This window comes from Rousettus aegyptiacus, unplaced genomic scaffold (genome assembly GCF_014176215.1).
Source record: "Rousettus aegyptiacus isolate mRouAeg1 unplaced genomic scaffold, mRouAeg1.p scaffold_m13_p_6, whole genome shotgun sequence".
NCBI lineage: Eukaryota > Metazoa > Chordata > Mammalia > Chiroptera > Pteropodidae > Rousettus > Rousettus aegyptiacus.
In genome coordinates this window covers 60,374,835-60,396,310 of record NW_023416309.1, presented here as the reverse complement: position 1 = coordinate 60,396,310, position 21,476 = coordinate 60,374,835, and the positions used below count along the sequence as shown (strand labels likewise).

Genomic DNA, 21,476 nt, shown 5'->3' with positions numbered 1-21,476 from the left:
TGTCCTGAGTATAAGTGTGACAAAATTGAGCAGTCCCCTTTGGTCCCTTTTTACAAACTTTCAAATACTTTTATTTTATAAACGTAATATCCTTTCTTTTTCATTTGCTCCAGGTTTCAATGTAACAAACAAACCCTTTGCAAATACTGGCTGCAATTCTCCTCAAAATTGTTAACACAGTAAACCTGGGCCTTGCTGTCCCAACACTGCGTGAACGCAGGCAGGAGTCTCCGCGATTACTTGTGACTCTTACTGGGTCACAAGAACATGACACTGGTGGGAGTTCTAAAACGAGCTCCTCGAATTCCAAACACGCTGATTCTCGGCACAGAAACATCATCATTACTGTGGTCTCAATGGTCTTACGCCTCTATACACAGCGCTCAATGTCCTTGGGGTTGAGTGGCCACCATGGAGACAAGTCCTGCCAGGTGGCTTCCTCCGCAAGCCTTCTCAGCCTCCTGATGAATCAGACTCCAGGTGGGGACCCAGCCCCCTGCCCCTCTTCACTGGGCCACCCTCCCACCCAGAGGCAGCTAAGAGCTGCCTTGGTCTCTTTGAATATGGAAATATCTGCCAAAGGCTTGATGAAACCTTGGGTGCCAACAACACAGACCTTTGCATGTGGTAGAAGGTGCATTCCTTCTTAGTCCAAGGACCTTAAAACCAAAGTAAAACCCTGGTGAATTCTGAATTTCTCTCACAGCCAACTGACTGGCAGGTGTCCAAGCAAAACCATTCCAGTCACACAAAACAGTGGACACATACAGAACTCTGGGGCACGAGCAGGGAAAACCCAAGACAGGCGAGTATGAGACACTGAGCCAACACACTCGCCCAGCACTGCCCAGCGTACCAGACACGTTCCCCACATTCACCCTGACACACTCTTCACGCTCACCGTGACACGCCTGGCTACTCTGCCCCCCGTGCACTGTCTCCCGGCCCACCACGCAGAGGGCGCCTAACAAAGTGGCTGTTGGTGAACAACGGCAGGTCCGTCAGCTATGCTGCGGCCCTAGCCACCAGCAATGAGAACTCAGGAACACCTGAAGATGTCCGAATAAGGGACAACCGCAGCTCCCAGAGTCCAAGGAATCCACGGGAAGATGGGCCACGTGCCAGGGGCACAGGGCCCTGCAATGACCTGGGCCGAGGGCAAGTCGAGACAGAGGCCACTGACACTGCAGCCCAGAGACGAAAGGATGGCTCCAGACATAGGAGACTTCAACACACTTTATGAATGAGCCACCGGCGTCAGCGGTGGCACCTGTGCCACGTCTCCAGGAAGACTTCATGCTCAGCTCCAGATCAGCCCTGGCCAGACTCAGTGACAGATGTGACAAGTGGGAGAGCTGACCCCGGTGACGACACACTCCCAGTCTCAAGCCACGATGAACATCCGCCTGTCAGAGGGAAGTGTGGTGCCAGCGTCACTGGCGTAGGCGGAGTGGGGCCAGGCTCAGAGCCTGGGCCCCGGCGGCTGTGCCTGGGGGTCCCTCAGAGCGATGAGCCGGTCAGCCTCCCTCCAGCCGGACAGCAGAGCTCCGTGTGTGGTGGAGTAAAAGGTCCGATGTGTGGCTTCCCCAGCAAACAGTATCTGGAGCTGCGAAGAAGGGTCAGCGTTAGGGCAGGGCGCCAGGGGCGAGCTGTGAGCCGCGGGCCCTTTGCTGGTGGCTGCAGAGCTGACAGGAACGTGTGGCTTGCTCTTCACCTGATCTCGCAGCCGGAGGGGGCCGCAGAGCAAGAGCAGGTGCTGCAGTCATGGAAACCAGCGATGACAGGGAAGGGCGCCTCAGAGACCAAGCATGCGGGAGCTAAACGTGACCGCAAAGTGGAACACGCATGAGGTTTGGCAGATGACGTTAAGGGCGTGACCCCAAAACCAGAGAGACGGTAATCGGGGGGAAAGACAAGAACGTCTGCAGACCAGTCCAGAAGTCCAGCATCCAAACGACAGAAACGCCAGAAAACGAGAGGAGCGGAGAGACAACGACGTCATCCAAAGGCACCTGCCCAGGTGGGAGCAGCCGGGGCCAGCCGGGGGTGCGACACAGCGCCACCGCCAACAGGCACAGTGCCACCCCGAGTGCAGAAGCCAAGCGCTCCGCAAAGCTTCCCACGGATCTGAAAATGGGACACAAAGCTTCCAATGGCTGTGGGTGTCCCAACAGCTACACTGGGGATGCCTTACACCCCGAGGGTGCAGCTCTCACCAGGATTCTATGCCCGACCTGGGGCGTTGACTGGGCTGAGGAAGGTGGGCCCACACCCTGGCCTACGATCTGAGCAGGCCTGTGGAGCGTGGCACGAGGTGCCCCTGACTTCCGAGCTCAGCTGCAGGGCACCATGCGGCCGGGACACCCGTGCTGGGCAAGCGGCTCTGAGGCCGCCATGCTGAAGAAGGCAAAGCCACACAGAGCAGCCACAGCCAGGCGCACGAGCCAACGTCCCAGACGAGCTCAGCCTTCACGTCACCCCAGCCCAGGGCCAGCCATGTAAGAGGGGCAGCCTCAGACGACCCCAGCCCTAGCTCCGAGTCACTCCCAGTGGCTCAAGTCTTCCCAGCTGAGACACCAGACGCTGTGGGGCAGAAACGAGCCACCCACAGCGCCCCTACAGAGCTGTCGGCATGATTGCGGGGTGGTTCTTCGGGGCGGTCTGTTGCACAGAGATTAGGACAGGCACAGTGACGTGTAAGTGTAAGAAAAAGACATCTTCACATGTGCAACTGTCCCTCAGATGCGCCTCCCATGCACGCCTGTGTCAGGAAGCTCTCAGAACGAGTGCTCCTACAAAGCCAGGGAGCAAACCAAGAGACGACATGGACCCCAGGAGGCAGGGTCCAGAACAGGAACGAGGCACGCAGGGCCCCGGTGGCAGAGGCCCAGGCAGGCGGGCACAGGCTCCCGCTATGCCTCCAGGGGCTGCGGCTGGCAGACACCTGTGCCTGGAAGGGAGCAAGGACATGGACCGGCGGTCCCCAACCTTAGTGGCACCAGGGCCCGGGGCTCCTGTGAGACTCTGGTGCCCGACGACCTGAGGTGGAGCTGAGGTGGTGATGCTGGTGCTGGGCAGCGAATGCCAACAGACGAAGCTTCGCTCGCCCGCCTGCCGCTCACCTCCTGCTGTGCAGCCCGGGTCCTGACAGACCACGGACCGGTACCGGTCCATGACCCAGGGCTAGGGGACTCGGACATAGGCAGCTGGCAGAACCCAGGCCAACGAATGCACAGGAAACTAAATCCCACACACTTGCTCACACACTGACACGTACGCCCGCACTCACAACACATACTCACATGTACACACTTGCCCAGACAGGTGCAAATTCACACACTCGTCTCCCTTGTACACCCGCACTTGCTCACATGCACACACATGCGTGCACTCACACACAGATACTCGTACTCACTCACAGACAGGCGCGCACGAGGGCTCGCACGCTGAGCTCTCCACACGGGCAGGAAGTGCAGCTCGCCGCTGCGGCTCCCGTGTGGGTCGCGCCCGGAGCCAACGGGAGCGTGCACGCACCGAGGAGCACTGGCACCGGCGGGCGCCACGGGGGCCCGGGGGCGCGCCGGGCGGGCGGAGGGCTGGAGGGGGCTGGGAGCCCCCCGCGCGGTGAGCAGTCAGCGACGGGACGGGACGGGACGAAAGCCCAACGTCGAGTTAACTTTTAACGACTAAACTGTTAATGTCTAGGTGTGACAGCAGTCTTTCAGTCACGTAGGTTAAGAGAGCGCCCTCCATCTTTCAGAGATACGCACTGAAATACCTGCAAGTCAGATCACGTCACCTGTGGGACACCCTGGCCGCCAGCAGGGCGAGGCGAGGACAGGGACAGGTGGCTGGGGATGGGGACCCGAAGGCCCCGCCCGCCCTCGTGTCCGTGACGTTTTCCACAACCCAAGGTTTCATCAAGGCGGTGCCAGAACCACGCTGCCGAGACGGGACAGTTGGTCTGGGAGGGGGCGGTGGGTGCCCCCGCCAGCCTCCTGCAGCTTGTCATTTTATGTCACTGGCTGGCACCGTGGGATTCATTAATGCGTGAAGCTAGGTGTATGCAAAACTCTGAGAAAAATAATACATTTAAAAATTATTCTTATTTTCACAAAGAAAATAGATCCTGGGGGGCCAGCCACATCCACCACCCCTGTGTCCCAGCAGCTCCAGGCCTGTCCAGGGATGCAGGCGGCACCCTACCTGGGGCTTCTCTCCGCCCATGGGGAGGGGCTGAGCCAGCAGGTCGATGTCGTCGCCGGTGCTGCCCACAGCCACGTAGCTGTAGGAGCCCCTGGTGTACGGGGCGCTGTGCCAGCGCGACCTCAGCACGCCCCTGGGCGCCGGGAGCTGGGGGTTTCCTGAGCACAGAGATGCCACCGTTAGCTGGCACTCCTGCCGCACCTCTGCAGCTAGACCACTCTGAAGACCGAGCTGTTTAAAACGAAAGACACTGTCCGGGGAGAATCAAGCCACAGAGCGTGTGAGCAGAACCTCTCCCTGTTGTGGCCACCTTGCTCCCCTCGGGACACCCGCAAAGCGGCGCCCGCCACCCCACCCACGGCCACCCGCGTGTGCCTCTGACGGTGGGCCCGAGCCATCGGAGCCTCAGCGGCCGCGGCCGCGGCCGCGGCGTTTGCTTCGGGGGGCAGGGCGGGAGAGGCAGCGCGGGGCGTGCACACAGTCGTTTCAGCTCCGCAGAAAGAAGCGTGCCGATGGGCGGCCCTGCTGGAGGAAGGCAGGGCCGTCCCTGGAGGCCCGCAGGGGCCAGCTCGGCGTCGCCGATGTGGATCTCGGCCAGCGGGAGACACGAGGCGGTGAGGCGGCAGCAAGCGGTCAGTACCTGTTGCCCTGCGAAGCACGTGGGTCAGAGCCTGGAGCACCTCGGCGTCCGACAGCGTCTCCATGAACTCGGACTCAAGCCCAGCGATGAACCCACAGAGGACGTGGGCGGACCTGTGTGGGGACCCACAAGACAGTCGAGGTGGGGCCCGGCCCCCCGCCCATCACCTGGGTGTCTCGGCAGGGACCCAACAACCCGCACAGTGTCCCCTGCGAGCATTCCTCGGGTCAGCAGCCCTGCGAATGTGGGCCACAAAGTCCGGGGGCCCTGCCAGGTCGGAACTCTGCATGACACCGGACGGTGCTTCCTGCACCCCGCCCGCCCACACCCGCCCGCACCACCGTGTGGGAGCAGCCCAGCCTCACCACGGGCCCGTCGCAGGCGAGGCCGTGACACACACGGGGCTAGCCGTGTCCCCCCTAACACGCAGGAACGAAGGCCACGGCGACCTGAGAGAGCTCGGGGAGGCAGGAAGGCAGCTAGCGGCTTGAAGCCCCGCCTCTCCAACACCGGGTGAGCCCAGCAGGGCAGGGGGCACAGAGGACGCATCCTCTGCGCTGGACAGCGAGCCACCCCGCTGCCGGCCTGCCCTGGGGATCCAGTCGCAGCTGACCGGTCCCTTCCGGGTGCTCTTATGAGCAAGTGACAGGCTTGGAGTTCAGGCTTAGGGACGTGGAAGCATTCTCTCGAAAATGAGCAAGTGTGCTTGTCACCAGGAAAGCAACTGCAAGTATTTACCGCAGGTGATAACATTTAACCTTTCGAGCAAAAAATAGAATTTTAGAAACTTTTTATCTGCTACCAACAGCTTGCTAGGCTCCCAGTACTGGGAGACTTTTCTGAGATTGGTGGTGATGTCAACAAATCTAGGTTTTTGCCATTGTGCATGAGATGCGTCAACCCTTGGAAGACGGCTTCAACCCCGCTTTCCGGATGACCAAAATCATGGAGGGAGTGAGCTGGCCGCCCTGCGGCTCACCTGTGCAGAACTACCACTTCCTGAGTTCGTGCAGGGTTGGGGTTGGGGGGAACACCCACTACCTGGAGCGACACACCTGTGTGAGTCCAGCTGTCACGCGCTTCGGCCAGGACAGGCCTGGTGCACAGTGGGCCTGCGCTCAGCGCGGGAGACAACTGAGCAGTCCTTCTCGCTACATTCCGTTTTAGAAAGTTATTTTTCATTAAAAATGTTATTTATACTAACATGGAACAGGTCTGGCATCATTTCAAAGAATTTCTCAGATTTAATTTCTAATGCGGTAAATGTGTAGACAGAGCCCACACAAACACAAGCTCTTTGGGATCTTCGATAATTTCTGAGAGTATAAAAGGGAGTCCTGAAGCCACGGTGTCCCACGAAGACCCCCAGGGCCCCCTGGGACAGTCGTCCCCACAACATCCTGCGTGTGGCGAGCAGGCTGTGCACGGGGCCTGCAGCAGGTGGCTGAGCACAGCCAGTGACAGGGCCACCACTCACCGACAGGCCCGGCATGTGTCCAAACCCCCAGATGTCAGGCCGTTCCTCGGTGCAAACAAGACCCACATGGTCCCCACACAGGCTGGAGCCGCCCGCACACCCTGCTCTGTGGCTGGTGGGGACGGACTGCGGTGGCAGCTGTGCCCGCCTTTCCCCTCTTCCCCTGGTCCCCAACTCTGCCACGCCTCAGGACGGAGGCCCAGCCCGCGTCTGCCACCCGACACGGCAGGATAACTGTGTCTCTTAATCTTGCAGGAGCCACCAGCACTCCCTCCATAAACTGGGCGGGCTTATTTTCTGAGGTGGCCCAGGTCCACACGGGCAGCTGCACTCATACTGCATGTCCGGGCCACACATTCGGCCCTTCAGTTACATGTCCATGACTCCATGGCTTACGGGGAATGTTTCCTTCAATCACTGCATCGGGTCTAGGTTTTGCCTCCCACCTATAAACACTCCAAGTTTCAAACTTCTTCGTAAGCTGCGACCTCTGGCTTCCCGAGAATTTTGGTAAATGTTTGCTCACTGACCAAATCATGCCTTCCAGCCACCAGCACATCCTAGTCCCCGGAAGAGGCTGACAAGCTGCACACAGTGGGCTTCTGGCCGTCCCTGCAGAGGTCGGGCCCAGCACATCTGTCCCTAGGCATCTGGGGTGCCCTTGGGGCCTCCCCCATTAAACCCTCCAGAAGTACCACACGGCACATACACACGTGGCTGGACCCTTAGCCGAGCAGGCCGCCCCACCACCCAGTCGGAGCTCCGGCCTGAGCCCCCTCCGAGGGGCAGCACTCTTACGGGAAGGAGGGCAGGACCAGGAAGCCAATCAGCTTCCGGAACCAGGTGTCCCGCATCGCAGGGGCGGCATCCTGCAGGGGTGACGCATCCTCCCACACCACCTGGATGTGCTGGCAGCCCGGCTCCCAGAAGGGCTCTGCGAACTCCAGGAAGATTTTGTTGTTGGTCCCAAAGCCGACCTTCCTGATGGCTTCTGCCTTCTCGGTGGGCAGCGGAGGCTCGAAGAAGGTGTCCAGACGTTCCTTAAGAAAGCCTGGAATTCACCAGTGACCGTGACTTACACCACATATCAAACCCAGAACCGACAGCCACAGGGCCCCACGCTAACCCAGGCACAGGAGTCAGGGAAAAAGGGCCCCAACACACCTGCCTGCTGGGGACCCCAGAACGTAGTGGCCAGCACTGCCTGGAGGTCCCAGGGCCACCTGCTCAGGCAGGGACAGCTGACACTCCCTGCCCCGAATGCTCTGCAGGGACACGGTCACACCTCTGAGCCCCTGCCGTTCAGCCCATGGGGGAGCAGTGAGTGCACAGGCCTCCCCAGAGGCTCCGCAAGAACTCATCTGCTTGGCGGAAAAAGCAGCTCAGCCCAAACAGTGAAAGGGAAATCCACGGCACGTGCCAGTCTCTTCAGGATGCAGGTAACTTGCACGTCAGCACAAGACAGACAGCCCACAGGCGGCAAGGTGGAGCGCGCGTCGCCGAGGGGGGCTGGCCACGACTGCGCAGCCTTCCTGCGGCTGGTCGGCAGCCCAGGCGCGATGCTGCGCTCAGCTGGGTGTGCCCGCACGAGCAAGCGCGCGAGTAAACCATCGTGTGAGGCGGGGGAGGCAGACAACTCAAACGTCCGCCGGCGCTGAGTGATGCCAAGCGACGACGCCTACACACGAGAAAATTCCACGCCCGTAAAGAACAAGTGTGAGGGGCCCCGCTCCCAGGAAGGCCGGTCAAGGCCACAGTGAGGCAGCAGCTGCTCACGGCTGGCGCTCGGTGAGCAGCAGGAACTGCCGATGAACGAAGCCACCGGGGTGAAGGAAAGAAGAGCACTGTGACGGAGCTGCGCGAGCCACGGTGGGAACAACCGCAAAAGGTTCTAACCCCACCCCACCCCCCAAAAGGAGAGGCCAACAGCATCGGAGCAGAACTTCAGTACTCCAGATGGGTCCATTTGCGGGAAACGCGGTGGGGCTGAACGAGCCCCCCGGATGAGCCTGCCTGCCAGGGCACGCCAGCACGGTGGCACGGCCCCCGCGGGCGGGGCTGGGGGGCACGGGGAGACGCTCCATCTCGCACCTGGCACCTGCTGGCTTTGTGAACTTGGGTGACTAAATGACTTGTCTCTGCTGACATCTGTCACACGGGGCGTGAGCACAGGTAAGTCCCCGAGCCACCCGAGGAGACGAGGACACTGGCAGTTTCAACCATCCCCACCTTGCATCCACCTGCCAGCCCCGACTCACACCTGCCGCGCCAGCTCTAGGACTCAGCGGAACCACCTGCACGCCTCCTTCCCTGCTCACTGCTGTCCCCGAACCCGGACATACGACCACACGCCCTCCCAGGGGCAGCTCCCTCCAGAGGACCCCCGCCCTTTCCAAAAACTATGTCCAAAGGAGCAGGACAGCTGACTTGCCTTTGCTCTCTCTCTCTAAAACTCCAACTGTGACAAAACCCAACAGCAAGCCTACCCCGCGAGGAATGGAACGGAAGTGTGAACTGGGGCCGGGGCAGAACCAGAGCCAGGGGCACCCGGCAGGGGCAGGGAGGGAAACCACGGAGTGTGGCTTTACCTAGTGGCACGGTGAGGACCACGTGATGTGCTGGGAAGCGAGTCCCGTCTTCACACTCCACCGACACGGGGAACGTCTCCCCGGGAGACGTGGCTTCCTGGAACGACCCATTCCAGTGAACGGTCTTCACGGGCTTGTTAAAAACCATCATGTCCTGGGGTAAGGAGGCCAGGATGCCGTCAATGAGCCCTTGATAGCCCCTAGGAGACAGAAGTGTTGGTGCTGTATAGGGCGCCAGCCTGCAGGCGGGTAAGATGCTGAAATCGCCCACTGGCTGCTGGCCAGCATCAAGGAACTGAGGTGGAGCGTGGCTCAGCAGCACGCGAGGACACCTGCCAGGCTGGTTTCTGATCCCCCACAGGAATGTGGACACCCCCCTAATGGGAGGCTTAAGGAGTGAGTGCATTTCAAGCTCCTAGAGGATCAAACAAGGCCCCTCCTCTCCGCCCAGCACTCTAATTCGGAGCACTGACTAGTCACAGAGCCCTCCCCCTCCACACAGGAGCCTCGGCCACATGCCAGGCATGACCCCGACCCCTGGGAGAGTCCTGCAGGACAATCCTGGGATTGTCTGGCAAGTGCCCATGGAAGGACAGGGCCCCGTCTGCCCCTCACACAGTGCTTAGCACCTAAGGGGCCTCCCAAACGTGGAGGAAAAACAGAACGAGATGCACCTCCTCCTTTTAATCACTCTTTCTGAAACGTATCTTGTTTTTCCTAACTGAGCACAAGTAGGGCAATAAACGACCAATCTCTCTGAAACACAGATGACAAAGGTCTCCTTGTCCATCCCACTCCTCCGCGGCCCTGCGCACAGCATGGACCGGGTGGGTGCGGCATACGCTTACCCCGGGAGTGTGCAGTCCAGCCCCGGCAACACGGAGTACTCCCCGAAGGGCGCGAGGGCCACCAGGTCCATGCTGTGCGCGCCACTCACGCAGCACTCCAGGCTGAAGAAGCTGTCCAGAACGGCCAGCTTGAGCTTTCTGGTGCCCTCGTCTTCCGTCCAGCGGGCCGCGCGCTGACTGATCTCCTTCTTGAGGTACTCCCCAACGCTGGGCACCGGCGGCTCAGCCGCATGCAGGAACTCCCGGGTCTGGTCCACGAGACTATAGAACAGGGTGGCCATCTCCGCCACCAGCTCAAGGCTCACGCTTCCCCCGGAGCTGGCATAGGACACGGAGGGCAGGCCCACGTGACCCCCGGTCTCCATCAGCTGGTTCTCCGCTGACAGCTCCTTCTCCCCCAGCAGCCCATACTTGGCAGCCAGCTGGAAGACCGGGTTGCCCTGGGAGGGCCCGTGGATCCAGTGAGCACCTATCTCCACAACACCGCCTGGAAGGGGACAGGAGATGCCGCCTGGAGGTTCTCTCCCCACAGAGGTAACCCCTGAGCCCTCCTCCTGGACCACATATGCCCTTCTCAAATATGCTCTGAAAACCAGCCCCAGGGCCTGGTCAGACCTAGCTTAAGGGAACACCTGGCACAGGGTGTGCGGGCCTGAACACCAGGGCGGGGGGCGCGGTGGGGGTGGGGGGCGCGCCGGGAACAGAAGGGGGCCCTGGGAGCTGGCAGCAGGCTGCGGGGGGTGGGGGGGACAGCCACGGGCTCCCCCCGCGGCAGGGGCCGGCATGCTAGCTAAGCGCCGCTGAGTTTCCGGAGACTAGAGGCCGTTGGCGGATTAAGAGGGGCCGGCGGACATGCACCCGGGAGCCAGGCAAGGGTCCTGGGCCAGTTACACCTGGGCGCAGGCCGAGCCCGGAGGCGGCAGAGCTCGTGCAGCACCGGTTGGGTTCCGGTAAGCGGTTCCGGGAAGAGTTCCGCGGGAGGCCTTTACCGAAGCTGCGCTCTGAGCGGATGCGGCCTCCGGCGCGGGCCGTGGCTTCCAGGACCCGCAGGCGCGGGAAGGCCGGGTGGCGGCAGAGCCTCTGCGCGGCGCCCAGCCCCGCGATGCCGCCGCCCACCACCAGCACCCTCGGGCCGAAGCTGGGGGTCTCGGCGTCGCCGCCGCTCGACTCCATCGCGCCGTCTCGGGCAGTGTCCGCTTGTCCCGGTGCAGGGCGGACGGAAGAACCCGAGAGAGGCCTGAGAAACCGGGGGTAGGAGGGGCGTTACCGGAGACCCGGGCACGGGGCTAACCGGGGGAAGTGGAGGAGGGCGCGGGGCGGTGCAGAAGCGGGGCGGGGCGCGGACGGGGGCGAGAGGCGGGGCGCGGACGGGGGCGAGAGGCGAGGCGCGGATGCGGCGCGGGGCAGGACGCGCATTGGCGGGTACAAGCCCCGCGGGCCGCCCTGGGCGGGGCCTGGGGCTTCCCCCGGTTGTCTGGCGCACTGTCCGGACGGCAGCGGAGGACCGCGGACTTTGGGGGCGAAGGTCTCCACCGAGGAGCACTCGGGCCCGCCGCCAGGCGGGTCATTCTTTCAGAGGAGTCAGGAGAGTGGTGACCAGATGGCGGAGGAGGCGTCTCCCTGTTGTGTCACAGATGCGGGCCAGCACCCTCGCCTTGGGACTCCGCGGGGCCCGTGGGTGGAAGTCGGAGGACGGCCTGATGAGAGCTCTGACGTCAGGGCGGGGCGGGAAGAGCTTCACGCGTCCGGAGCGACTGCGACGTAGCCCCCAGGCCACGGCACTGCTCTGTGTGCAGTCACGCGTCTACACACGCACAGGATGCAATGCACCTCAAGCACAAAGTTCAAGCTAAGCGGGGCCAGGAACCCCTCTGAGCAGGGGCGAGACGTCCAGGCTGCTGCAAGGGTAGGGACCGCACAGTTACCCAGTGCCACTGTTGGGAGTGTGGGGAGGGGCTTAGGAAGCTAACTACTTTTCGGGCCTGAGAATATAGTAGCGATTTAAATCATTCCAGGTGCTGAGGACTCAGCCCTGAATAACAGGGACAAAAATCCCAGCTTTCTGGGAGTCAGTGGGGAAGGAGAAACTAGATGCACGAACATCTATCTGATCGTTTTCTCCCGTGAGACGTGGGTGCAAGGGCTGCGCGCACTTCCACAGAATGATGTCGGGAGAAGCGCTGCCGCGTGCGCAAAAGTCTGGAAATTCCTGCAGTCTATGGCCAGACCTCAGGCCGGCGGGCTCCTGGCCCTGAGCAGTCTCTGTAGCTGGTCCCATGGGCAACACAGGCGGAGGCGTCCGCGGCTGACTGCCAGCAGCGAGCGAGGGTGGCTTGTGTGCTGCATCGTTTGCTGCCTGCCAGGCGGTGGCGCTGGGTGCCTCCCGTTCTTCCACCCACGGACTCCCGGAGCCCCGATCTCTTGCCCATCTCCTCACGGCCCTCCCACCCCCACTCTCCTCCCTCCACACCTCTCGCCCGCGCCCCTCCCCAGCGGGCCGCGGGAGCTCGGGGGCGGCTCCGGCGCGTCCCGCCAGCTTCGAGGCCCAGCAGGGAGAGCACGCAGGGCGGCCGAGGAGCAGCCGGAGCTTCTAGCTTCGCGTGTGCCTGTCCCACAAGGCGCACCTCGCACCCGGAGGCGCCCACCGACCGCTGCCCGTCCCCCGGAAGCGGCAAAAGCACAGAAATCCCGGAGGAAACGCCACCGTCTTGACTGCTGTGGACGAGGGTACCCGAGGCGGTCCTGGTCGGCAGTGCTGCCTCCTAGCTAAAGTGCTGGGCCTAGGACCAGTTCTCCAAAACGGTGCCGCCTTCGCCCCTGGCCTCCTTGCTCAGCCTGGCAGCCCGCAACTGAGGAGAACCGGCGCTGGCGACTCCATTGGGACCGCGGACGAGCGCAGACACCTGGCCCCAGTGTCACCTGTCTGCAGAGGAGGGGCAGCCTCCAATTCTTGGGGACTTCTATTTCCCCCACACTGTGCTGCCCAAAGCAGTCTCTGGCTCAGGGGTCCCCACTCAAAGACTCCCCCGTGCGCCCGCCTGGGTGTCGAAGTCCATCCCTGGCGCCACTTCCCGAGCCCGCAGAGCGGTGTAGCCCACGCTGACACAGAGCCTCCTGCAGTGCAGGCTGTTGCTGATGTTTCTTTCTCTGTGGAAGTCTTTATTCCACTCGGGCTGGAAATGAAGTTTCATTGAACAGTAAATTCTGGTTCGAATTTTATTTACTTGAGTATCACTTTGCTTTTCATTTGTAGGTGATCTTTCATCTCACACTGGCATTGGCAGAACCTGGGCAAGAATACAAAAGGGGGCCTGGTGATACAGGTGTAAACTTTTAAAATTTACAAATCAAAACAACTTAAAATTTTCTGGTTAGAACTTACATTTTATTTCATAAAACGATAATTTCAATATTAGCAAATTGCCAATATAAAGAACCAGTAATGTGCTTCATGCCTGCTACATTTAAATATGTAAACACACTCATCAGCGATATGAATTGTTTATTGTCGCACAATGTTCCTCCGCGGCCCCGCGCAGCCGCTGTGAATAAGGCACTAACTACTTCATGAGGACTCTGGCCCCTGAGCTGGACCAGGGAGAAAAACAGGGAAGCCAGCCACCCCTAGGAAACATGCCCAGTGATGATGAAATCAGCTACATTATGGCTCTGAAAGGCTTTGCTAATCTGTCTTTTCCTTTTCTAAGCACTTCTGCCTCTCAACTCCTTCCCACTCTGCAAAGCAGTTGTTTGAGTCCCTGCTGCTGTGACACACAACAGTTTGGGCGGAGGACCCGGGTAAGAAAACGGAAATGTCTCCCTGGTGCGTGAACCGACCCCGAGAACGGTGGCAGGGTCACAGGCTGTGTGCCGCCAGCACTCAGCAGGCTCCAGAGACGACCCGTTCCCCAGTGTCTGCATTTGTATCCTGCTCAGAGTTCGGGCCTCCAGGCACCCAGAAGTCACCCAAGAAAGATGGTGGGACAAGGGCCAAAGGCCAAAAGCGAGGCAAAGCTAACGCCCATCACTGGTCAAGGAAGGAGGCGACGCGGGCGGATGGACACAAGGGACGGCCAGAGGCCCCAGGCCCAGACGTTAGGTGGGGGGCTCCGCTTGGGGGACTTTCAGGCTTTGCTGGGCGTCCCGGCCCCGAGGGCCGCCTGGGTCGCAGAGGGGCCCCGTGGGCGCGTGGCCCCCGCCCGATCTGCACTAAGTCGTCTCGACGATCTCAGCTCCCGCTCAGGGACGGTCCGCCACCGGCGCGGGGGGCGGGGCCCGGCGTCGGGACGAGCGCGCCGCCCCGGGCGGACGCGGCGAGCCCTCCCGCCGCCGCTCAGCCGCGTCCCCATCCCCGCCTGACTTCAACCGCACGACCCCCTCCGCTCCCCTCTTCTCACCGCCCCTCCCGTCCCCTGCCCCGCTTCGCCGCCCGCGGAGTCGGGTTCGGTGACGAAATCTCGCCTCGTCCACGTCCCCAGCGTCCTGGTCTCGCGAGATCGCCGAGGTCTCGCGATGCAGGCCGGGGGCGGGGAGGGCTCTGGCCCGCGCGGAGAGGGGCGGCGCCAGGTCGTGTCCCGGCCGCCATGGCTGCGCTGCGCTCGCTGCTGCCCTGCGTCCCCGGCCTGCTGCGCCCCCGGCACGGCTGCGCGGCGCTGCGCACCTTCGCCGCAGGTGAGCGCGGCGCCCAGGGGCGTGGGCTCGGGGCGGGAGCCCCTCTCGGAGGCCGCACGCGGGACCCCCGCCCGGCGCTGCAGTGCCCTCCCCGCGGGGCACTGGGGCCTGAGCGCCAGGAGCTGCCGTGTGTGTCCCTTGCGGATTCCGCTGCGTTCACGGGGCGTAGCGGACTGACAGGCCTCTGGAGTTGGAGTTGCTCCTTATGTCCTGCCGCGCCTCCTGTCCAGGCCTGCCCGTGTCCACCGCTTGTCCCCCGCTCAGCCGACGCCTCGGCACTGCCGTGACCGGAGGCGCTGGTCACGTGGCTGAGCAGCCAACAAGGATTGGGCAGGGGGCTGTCGGAGTAACTCTGTCAAGTGATGATGGTGTAGCCCCCTGTCGGATGCCTGCATGAATGCAAGCCCCCTTTCCCTCCGTGCCCCAGGTGCTAAGTTCGAGTACATCATTACAGAAAAGAAGGGGAAGGCCCACAACGTGGGGCTGATCCAGCTGAACCGCCCCAAGGCTCTCAACGCGCTCTGCAAGGGCCTGATCACCGAGCTCAGCCAGGCACTGCAGGCCTTCGAGGAGGACCGGGCTGTGGGGGCCATCGTCCTCACGGGTGGGGAGAAGGTGTTTGCAGGTGGGCAGCATGGGAGCGGGTCGTGGGCTGTGCGAGGGGCGGTCTGATTGTGGCCCTGCCCATGGTCCATGGTGTCCCAGACACACGTACACCTCCGAGGTCGTGTCAGAAAAGCCAGTACAACTTGGGGTCACATACACATAATTGGGGATAGGCTGGGGAACTGCTTGGACGAGTCGCTCTGAGTGTCACACTAGGTGTGCTCCACCAGCCAGCTGATAAGTTTATTCAAAGGGATTCGGGTCCTCGACCATCAGGTATTGTGTGTTGCGGGCTCAAGGAACTAATGAATAAGTCCAGGATCCTCGGAGTCCCCCTCAAGTCTGTTTCCTGTCCCGTTGTCCCTCTGCATCACCTCCTTGGACACGTGTCACAGTGTATTGTCCCTGCTGCCCAGCAGTGTGTCCACATGGACATTGACACATAGGCCAGGCCCCACTCTCAGCACCCCAGTGCCTGCACACAGCACATACTTGGCATTTGGGGGCCCCGGCCACAGCGGGGTATCTGCGCACTGGTAACTGACACTCTCTCGTGCCAGCTGGAGCCGATATCAAGGAGATGCAGGCCCTGACGTTTCAGGAGTGCTCTTTCACCCAGTTCCTGAGACAGTTGGACCAACTGTCCCAGGTCAAGAAGCCCATCATAGCTGCCGTGAACGGATACGCTGTGAGTGTCGGCCTGCGTCGCCCTCGCACTCAGTTCTTCACAGCATCGTGCTTGTGCATGGAACGTGGGACTGGTTCTTGTTTTGAAAAGGCCTGAGCCAAGTTCCCCAGACAGCGGGCCTTCCACCGCCGGGGACTGTGAGGAGAGGAGCTGCTTCAGCACCTGCTTTCGTCAGTGGACCCCTGGGCCCTGGGACTCCCCAGTGTTTCTCCTCTCTCCCATGTCCAGGACGCACGTGTGGGCTTTTCTGTGCAGTGTTAGCAACTTTGCAACCAATACCGCACCTGTACACTAACCACTTCCACTGTCCTCGAAAGCTCTGAGTCTCCTCTGTGGGGCCTCGGGGGCTCTTGTGGGCCTGTGGACTATTTGGAGGTGTTGGGCTGGTGGAAGCCTGTAGAGAAGTGATGAGGGTGTGTCGGTTATGATTATTTAACAAAGTTCCCCTGGGGACAGCAAATGAAGCTGATTGGAGCCCAGAGGTCCACCCTCACCCTGCGGCCAGCTGCCACATGACAGAGCCTGTAGGACACAAAGCCAAACACGTTTGCCATCTGGCCCTTTACAGAAAGAATCAAGCGGTGTCAACCATTTGTGGGTCATTCGTGGGGACACTTAACTAACTTTGCGCTTCTGTATTAATTTTTGCTGTACCCCAGACTGTGTTCAATTTTAATAGAAAATTTAAATAGGCAAACAGAGTGATCTGTCTGGGTTCCCTCGGTGACACCTCATGTCATTTTGCAGTTCGGTGGCGGCTGTGAACTTGCTCTGATGTGTGACATCGTCTATGCTGGAGAGAAAGCCCAGTTTGCACAGCCAGAAATCCTGCTAGGAACAATCCCAGGTAAAGGGCACCACTATTGGCACAGTCTTCAGGTCTCTCCCCAGAGTCCGCCCATGTCTTGGAGGCTTTCCCAGGGTGAGACAGAGAGAGCTGGCTTCGGAGGAAGGACCCATTGCTTGTCTGGGCCCATTGCTTCCTCTGCCGACCAGCTCACTTAGTGTGAGTGGACACAGTCACACTCAGAGTGGCCCTGGAGCCCCGGAGCTGTGTTGGCTCCATAGGTGATGGCCAGATCCTGTGTCAAACACTGCCGGGAAGGGCTGACCACACAGTGGCTTAGGGTCCTCGTATGTCAGAAGCTCAAAACAGAGAACATGGCGACCAAGGGCCGGCACTGAGAGCTTGTGCCCAGAGATGGCACATGTCACATCTGCTGGTGTTTCAGGGGCCAGCGCAATTCCCATGGCCTCACCCAAGTTCAACAGAGCAGGAAATCAGATCCCCACATGGAGGTCAATGGGATCAATGGGCAAACGGTGACACCTGTGCCCCCCGAGGTCCACCTGACGAGGGCGCCAGGCTCTTGTCTGCCCTGGTGCGTGTGGAGCCTGGAGCCGAGGCTCCTGAGCCGCTGGGTGGGCAGCAGGCCATGTCCCATTGTCCGCGGGCCCCGGAGGCCCTGCATGAGCTCCGCTGACCGCTGGGCTCTTCCCATCCCAACACCCGAGGTCTCCGCTTCACAGAGGCAGCGCCTGAGTCTGCTGGACTGTGGGGGTCTCCCTCAGGTGGTCCCCTTGGCTCACCCTGGCACCCACGGTTCAGTGTGGGTCCCGTGTCCGGGCAGGCGGTGCTCTCTCCAGCTGGCGGGAGGGTGTGCGGACATGTGGGGCAGCTTCCTGGGGCCAGACAGCCGCAGACTGCCGGGGGAGAAGGGCATGTCCAGAGCGGCCGGGACCCCGCGGGGAGCAGCTGGGTTTGAGGTCGGGAGCTGCAGGCTCCGCGCGTCTGTCCAGGGTCTGACTGCAGCACGGCAGGTGCGGATGCGGGGGCCACGGTGCCAGGGTGGGCCCGAGCATGGGTAGGGCCCCCCCTTGGCCCGGTTTCTCAGGCGTCCTGCTTCCCCACCTACTGGCTGCCTCACTTCTTTCTGCACACCGCCCCCCCCAAGAGGCCCATCTTCAGCCTCTCAGCTTGTCGGCACCGCGTCTGCGGCATCTTGGCTTGGACCAGCCACAGAGCCAGCTGTGACTGGCGGCCCTCTACCCCTGCAGGTGCGGGGGGCACCCAGAGGCTGACCCGCGCCGTGGGGAAGTCTCTGGCCATGGAGATGGTTCTCACTGGTGACAGGATCTCAGCCCAGGATGCCAAGCAAGCAGGTACAGGCCGAGGTCACCCCATGGAGTTGCCCCACGGGGAGCGGAGCGGGGAGTGTGATCAGCACGGTGCTTTGCCACGTCCCCAGAACGCAGGGGACTGCTGCCTCTTTTACTTGACCTGTCACGTGTGTAGAAGAGGAGCTAAAACACGCAAAGGCTAAGAACATTCTAAACCATCGAATCTCCCAAACCTCAACAAGGAAACGGCGGATCCCCGAGCCCCTCTGCAGGCACCGTCTCTCCCTGCCCCTCAGTGGCCTGCGCCTGTCAGAGTTGGCCGGCCTTGAGGACGGTGCAGGCCGTGGGCTCTGCAGCCACAGCCCCTCGCGAATGCCTCCACGCCTCTACTCTCAGAGCATGGCTGCCACTCAAAGGGCAACACTCACCACTGCCACCTCCACACGGCGTTTGCCCTTTGTGTTTTAGGTCTTGTAAGCAAAGTTTTTCCCGTTGAGACGCTGCTTGAAGAAGCCATCCGGTGTGCAGAGAAAATTGCCAGCAATTCTAAACTGATAACAGCGATGGCTAAAGAGGCGGTGAATGCAGGTGGGGCCCCCGCGGGAGCGTGGCAAAGGGGCCGCCAGGACAGAGGAGCCCTGCGCTCCCACACCTGGCATCTCCCTGCATAACGGCCGGGCTCCTTTTCCAGCTTTTGAAATGACGCTGACAGAGGGAAATAAGCTGGAGAGGAAAATCTTCTACTCCACCTTTGCCACGGTGAGTGGACGACATTCCCATCAGGTTACGCGTGCTCCCGCCGAGACGTCGCCAGGACGTCCTCGTGCCTTTAACACCGTTCCCCTTTGCTGAGTAGCTGGGTCAGGTGTGTCCATCAGTGAGCATCGGTCTTTGTGACTAAGTCCAGGGTGTGGAAGCTCAAAAGGACAGAAACGTTGATTTACTGTTACAAAAGGGCTTCCGGGTTGCACCCCTGAATGCAGACCATTCCCCCGCGTCACTCCAGTTACTTGGGATAGGTCCGAGTGTATTCTCATGCTGGGATCTGAAGCTTCAGGGCAGTATTTCCTAGGATTCCTGCCAGTAACTTAAAGGAAATCCTTTCTCTAATAATCACTCACATTCGTCTCTTTTATTATCAGTCAGTCACATCTAGGTGTTTTGTAAAAGGAACATACAAACGGCTTTGGCTCTTGAAGTGATGATGTGTGTGTGCGTGCGTCCTTGTGTGTTCGCACACACAGGAGGATGCAGAGGTTAAAGAGGTTAAGCTTGGATCCCAACCTCGTGCCCCTCCGGGTGCTCCTCAGTGTGGGTGGTGTGGCGCACGACCCAGTGCCACACAAGGTCCAGGTACTAAATGACCATCATGTGGGGTGGGGGCCACCAACACCCATCCCAGGCCTGCCCTGCTCGGTGGGGCGCTCCAGACCTCCCCAGGTCTGCAGGTGGGGCTGCTCAGAGGCCCCGCCCCTCTGGGCCCGGCAGGAAACAGGACCGGCAAGCTCCGCTCTCCCTTCCCACAGGAGGACCAGAAGGAAGGGATGGCGGCGTTTGTGGAGAAGAGGAAGGCCAGCTTCCAAGACCAGTGAGAGCCGCCGCCTGTGCCTCAAGCCTCCACTGACGGGGTGCGGTGTGGCGGCTTCAGAAGCAAATAAACCCCTGTTTTAAAGGCAGTAGGCGAGTCTGCAGGTTCTCTCACGGTGCGGGGCCGGGCCTGGCCCTTGCGCGAGGTTGTGAGATGTGCCGTGGCAGGTGTGTTCTGACCTTTTTCTCAGCTCGTGAGCCTTCGCTGTGTGCAGTTTTCACTCGATTTCAGGACTGGGACGTTTCAATGCCAAGCCGTCACTTCGCCCAGCCTGTCACATTCGGTGGAACCGCACCCCCGCGAGGTTCTTCGTGGCTTAGAGCTGGCAAAAGTGACCGCTCAGGTGGCGTTGCCGGTGGGAGTCGGCGACGACAGACTTCAACCACGCTGCGCCTCTTAGTCATCTCTAGACTCAAATGTCTTCTCACTTTTTTTAACTTTTGTTGTGTTCCTGTAAGGGACACCATGCAAACAGAACGGAGGTCGCCCCTGCCAGGCTCCTGGGTACGTAGCTTTGGAGAGGGTTTCCGTGCCCACACGTGCCCACACGTGCCCACACACACGAGAAGAGAGTTGTCGTTTTACAAAATGCTGCTCCAGGTCACTGGTCTGCAGGGTGCGCTGTCACCCCACACGCCTCCTCTCGTCCAACTTTTTTTACGGTGGCAAAGCACATATAACATAAAATTTACATTTTCAACTATTTTTAAACGTGCAGTTCAGCGACATCAAGTGCAGTCACAGAGCTCTGCACCGGGCCCCACCACGCACCTCGCGTGGCTGCACCGTCCCGGACCGAGGCTCGGCGTCAGCTGCCCGTCCCCCAGCCCAGCCCTGGCGTCCTCTGCCCTGAGCACGAGGCCGGCGCTGTCACGTGTGCCTCGAGTCACCGTGCATTCGGGCTGCGGCAGGGCCTGTGGTCAGAGCAGTGGAGGGGACGCGCCCACACGTTGGTGCGCATCTGCCAGATGCAGCAGGGAGCATTCTGCGGGAACACGCGGGGGCCGCCCGCCGCCCTGGCCGCAGCAGGCGGGAGCTCCAGGACCAGGGTCAGGACGGCCACACCCGGCCCCCCCGGCCGTTTGCCCAGGCGCAGGTCCCCTGACCCGGCTTGGGAAGGCACCGGTGCGGCAGGGCGTGCGACGAGCGGCGGCACACGGCCGTCTCGCTCGGTGCCGCGTGCCGGGCGAGACAGACCCGGGCAGATGGCAGGCAGCACGGTCCCTCTGGCAGCCGCAGACTCCAGGAGGGCCGGCCGCACCCCCTAGTGGCTGTGCAGCGTCAGCTGCCCCACAGGACGCTGGGTGACAGTGACCTTAGCTACAGGAAACCAGCTCTGCCCCCCGGATGTCTACCACTTAGTCCTCACGTGACAGCCCAGCTCTGAACCCTCCGCTGTACACGAGGTTCGCCAGCAAACGTCCAGAGGGAGAGTCACACACATCCTGGGCCGTGGGGCCAAGACTCCGTCCTGCGGCCTGGTGTCCTCATGGGCGGGGGGCACTTACTGTCCCTGGTCAGGCCTTCCAAGGCCAGGCACCCGGAGCCCCCAGCTGGCCGTGCACATGCAGCAAAGTGGCTGCGGATAGACAGGTGGGTCTGGGCGAGGGGCTGAAGCCCTGCTGGCTGCCACCTGCCCCCACTGGTCTCGCTCCACGGTGAACCCACGTATCAGGGGCAATGGGTGCCACTTCCAGACCCAGGGCAGAGCCTTCACGGGCTCCTGCGCCGGGGTCTGCGCCCTGTTCAGTGTGGGTCGTGCTGAGAAAAAGCAGACACTGGGGTGCCAGCCGAGGGCAGTGTCGGCGGGGAGCGGGGGCCCTGCACCCATCAGCTATTGCTGCATCACAACCGACCCCTCAGCTCAGCGGCTTAATGCAGCGCTTCCTCACAGTCTGCGGGCTGCGGACAGGCCATGGCGGGTCTCGGCTGGGAGCACCTGAGCCGTCACCTCTCCAGTGACTGCGTCTCGCTGGGCCCTGGGGCAAAATGTTCACGGGTGGGCTCTCCGTGAGCCTGGAGCCCCAGGACTGTGTCCTGGGA

At 61.3% G+C, this 21,476-nt stretch overlaps 2 protein-coding genes and 1 long non-coding RNA gene across 5 annotated transcripts; 1 reads left to right on the top strand and 2 right to left on the bottom strand.

The window, feature by feature from the left end:
• Window positions 1-43: 43 nt before the first annotated feature.
• Window positions 44-11,095, bottom strand: PAOX (polyamine oxidase). 3 transcript variants are annotated; one of them, XM_016157554.2, is made up of 7 exons: window positions 10,749-11,095; window positions 9,760-10,246; window positions 8,912-9,111; window positions 7,122-7,374; window positions 4,847-4,959; window positions 4,207-4,437; window positions 44-1,606 (listed from the first exon to the last, which is right to left on the bottom strand). In XM_016157554.2, the coding sequence occupies exons 1-7, from the start codon at window positions 10,930-10,932 to the stop codon at window positions 1,518-1,520; spliced, it is 1,557 nt and encodes a 518-aa protein (XP_016013040.2). In that variant the 5' UTR covers window positions 10,933-11,095; the 3' UTR covers window positions 44-1,517. The 3 variants fall into 3 exon arrangements, with proteins under 3 accessions (XP_016013040.2, XP_016013041.2, XP_036078874.1); XM_016157555.2 differs by having other exon boundaries at window positions 4,207-4,364; window positions 10,749-11,094; XM_036222981.1 differs by lacking the exon at window positions 4,207-4,437 and having other exon boundaries at window positions 10,749-11,094.
• A 1,865-nt stretch (window positions 11,096-12,960) lies between these two features.
• Window positions 12,961-14,230, bottom strand: LOC118603876. Its single transcript, XR_004951413.1, has 2 exons — window positions 14,157-14,230; window positions 12,961-13,046 (listed from the first exon to the last, which is right to left on the bottom strand). It is a non-coding gene; the product is annotated as an uncharacterized LOC118603876 (long non-coding RNA).
• Window positions 14,231-14,282: 52 nt separating this feature from the next.
• On the top strand, window positions 14,283-19,521 carry ECHS1 (enoyl-CoA hydratase, short chain 1). Its single transcript, XM_016157586.2, has 8 exons — window positions 14,283-14,430; window positions 14,858-15,055; window positions 15,597-15,724; window positions 16,472-16,571; window positions 17,783-17,887; window positions 18,314-18,433; window positions 18,537-18,604; window positions 19,372-19,521. The coding sequence occupies exons 1-8, from the start codon at window positions 14,343-14,345 to the stop codon at window positions 19,435-19,437; spliced, it is 873 nt and encodes a 290-aa protein (XP_016013072.2). The 5' UTR covers window positions 14,283-14,342; the 3' UTR covers window positions 19,438-19,521.
• The last annotated feature ends 1,955 nt before the right edge of the window (window positions 19,522-21,476 follow it).

Coding starts and splice junctions, on each gene's coding strand:
- PAOX (XM_016157554.2), bottom strand. CDS start 10,932: ATGGAGTCGAGCGGCGGCGACGCCGAGACCCCCAGCTTCGGCCCGAGG. Junction 10,247..10,748: donor CCGCTCAGAGCGCAGCTTCG/GTAAAGGCCTCC, acceptor GTCCCCTTCCAG/GCGGTGTTGTGGAGATAGGT. Junction 1,607..4,206: donor TGGGCGGAGAGAAGCCCCAG/GTAGGGTGCCGC, acceptor CCTTCTTCGCAG/CTCCAGATACTGTTTGCTGG.
- ECHS1 (XM_016157586.2), top strand. CDS start 14,343: ATGGCTGCGCTGCGCTCGCTGCTGCCCTGCGTCCCCGGCCTGCTGCGC. Junction 15,056..15,596: donor TGGGGAGAAGGTGTTTGCAG/GTGGGCAGCATG, acceptor CTCTCGTGCCAG/CTGGAGCCGATATCAAGGAG. Junction 15,725..16,471: donor CTGCCGTGAACGGATACGCT/GTGAGTGTCGGC, acceptor GTCATTTTGCAG/TTCGGTGGCGGCTGTGAACT.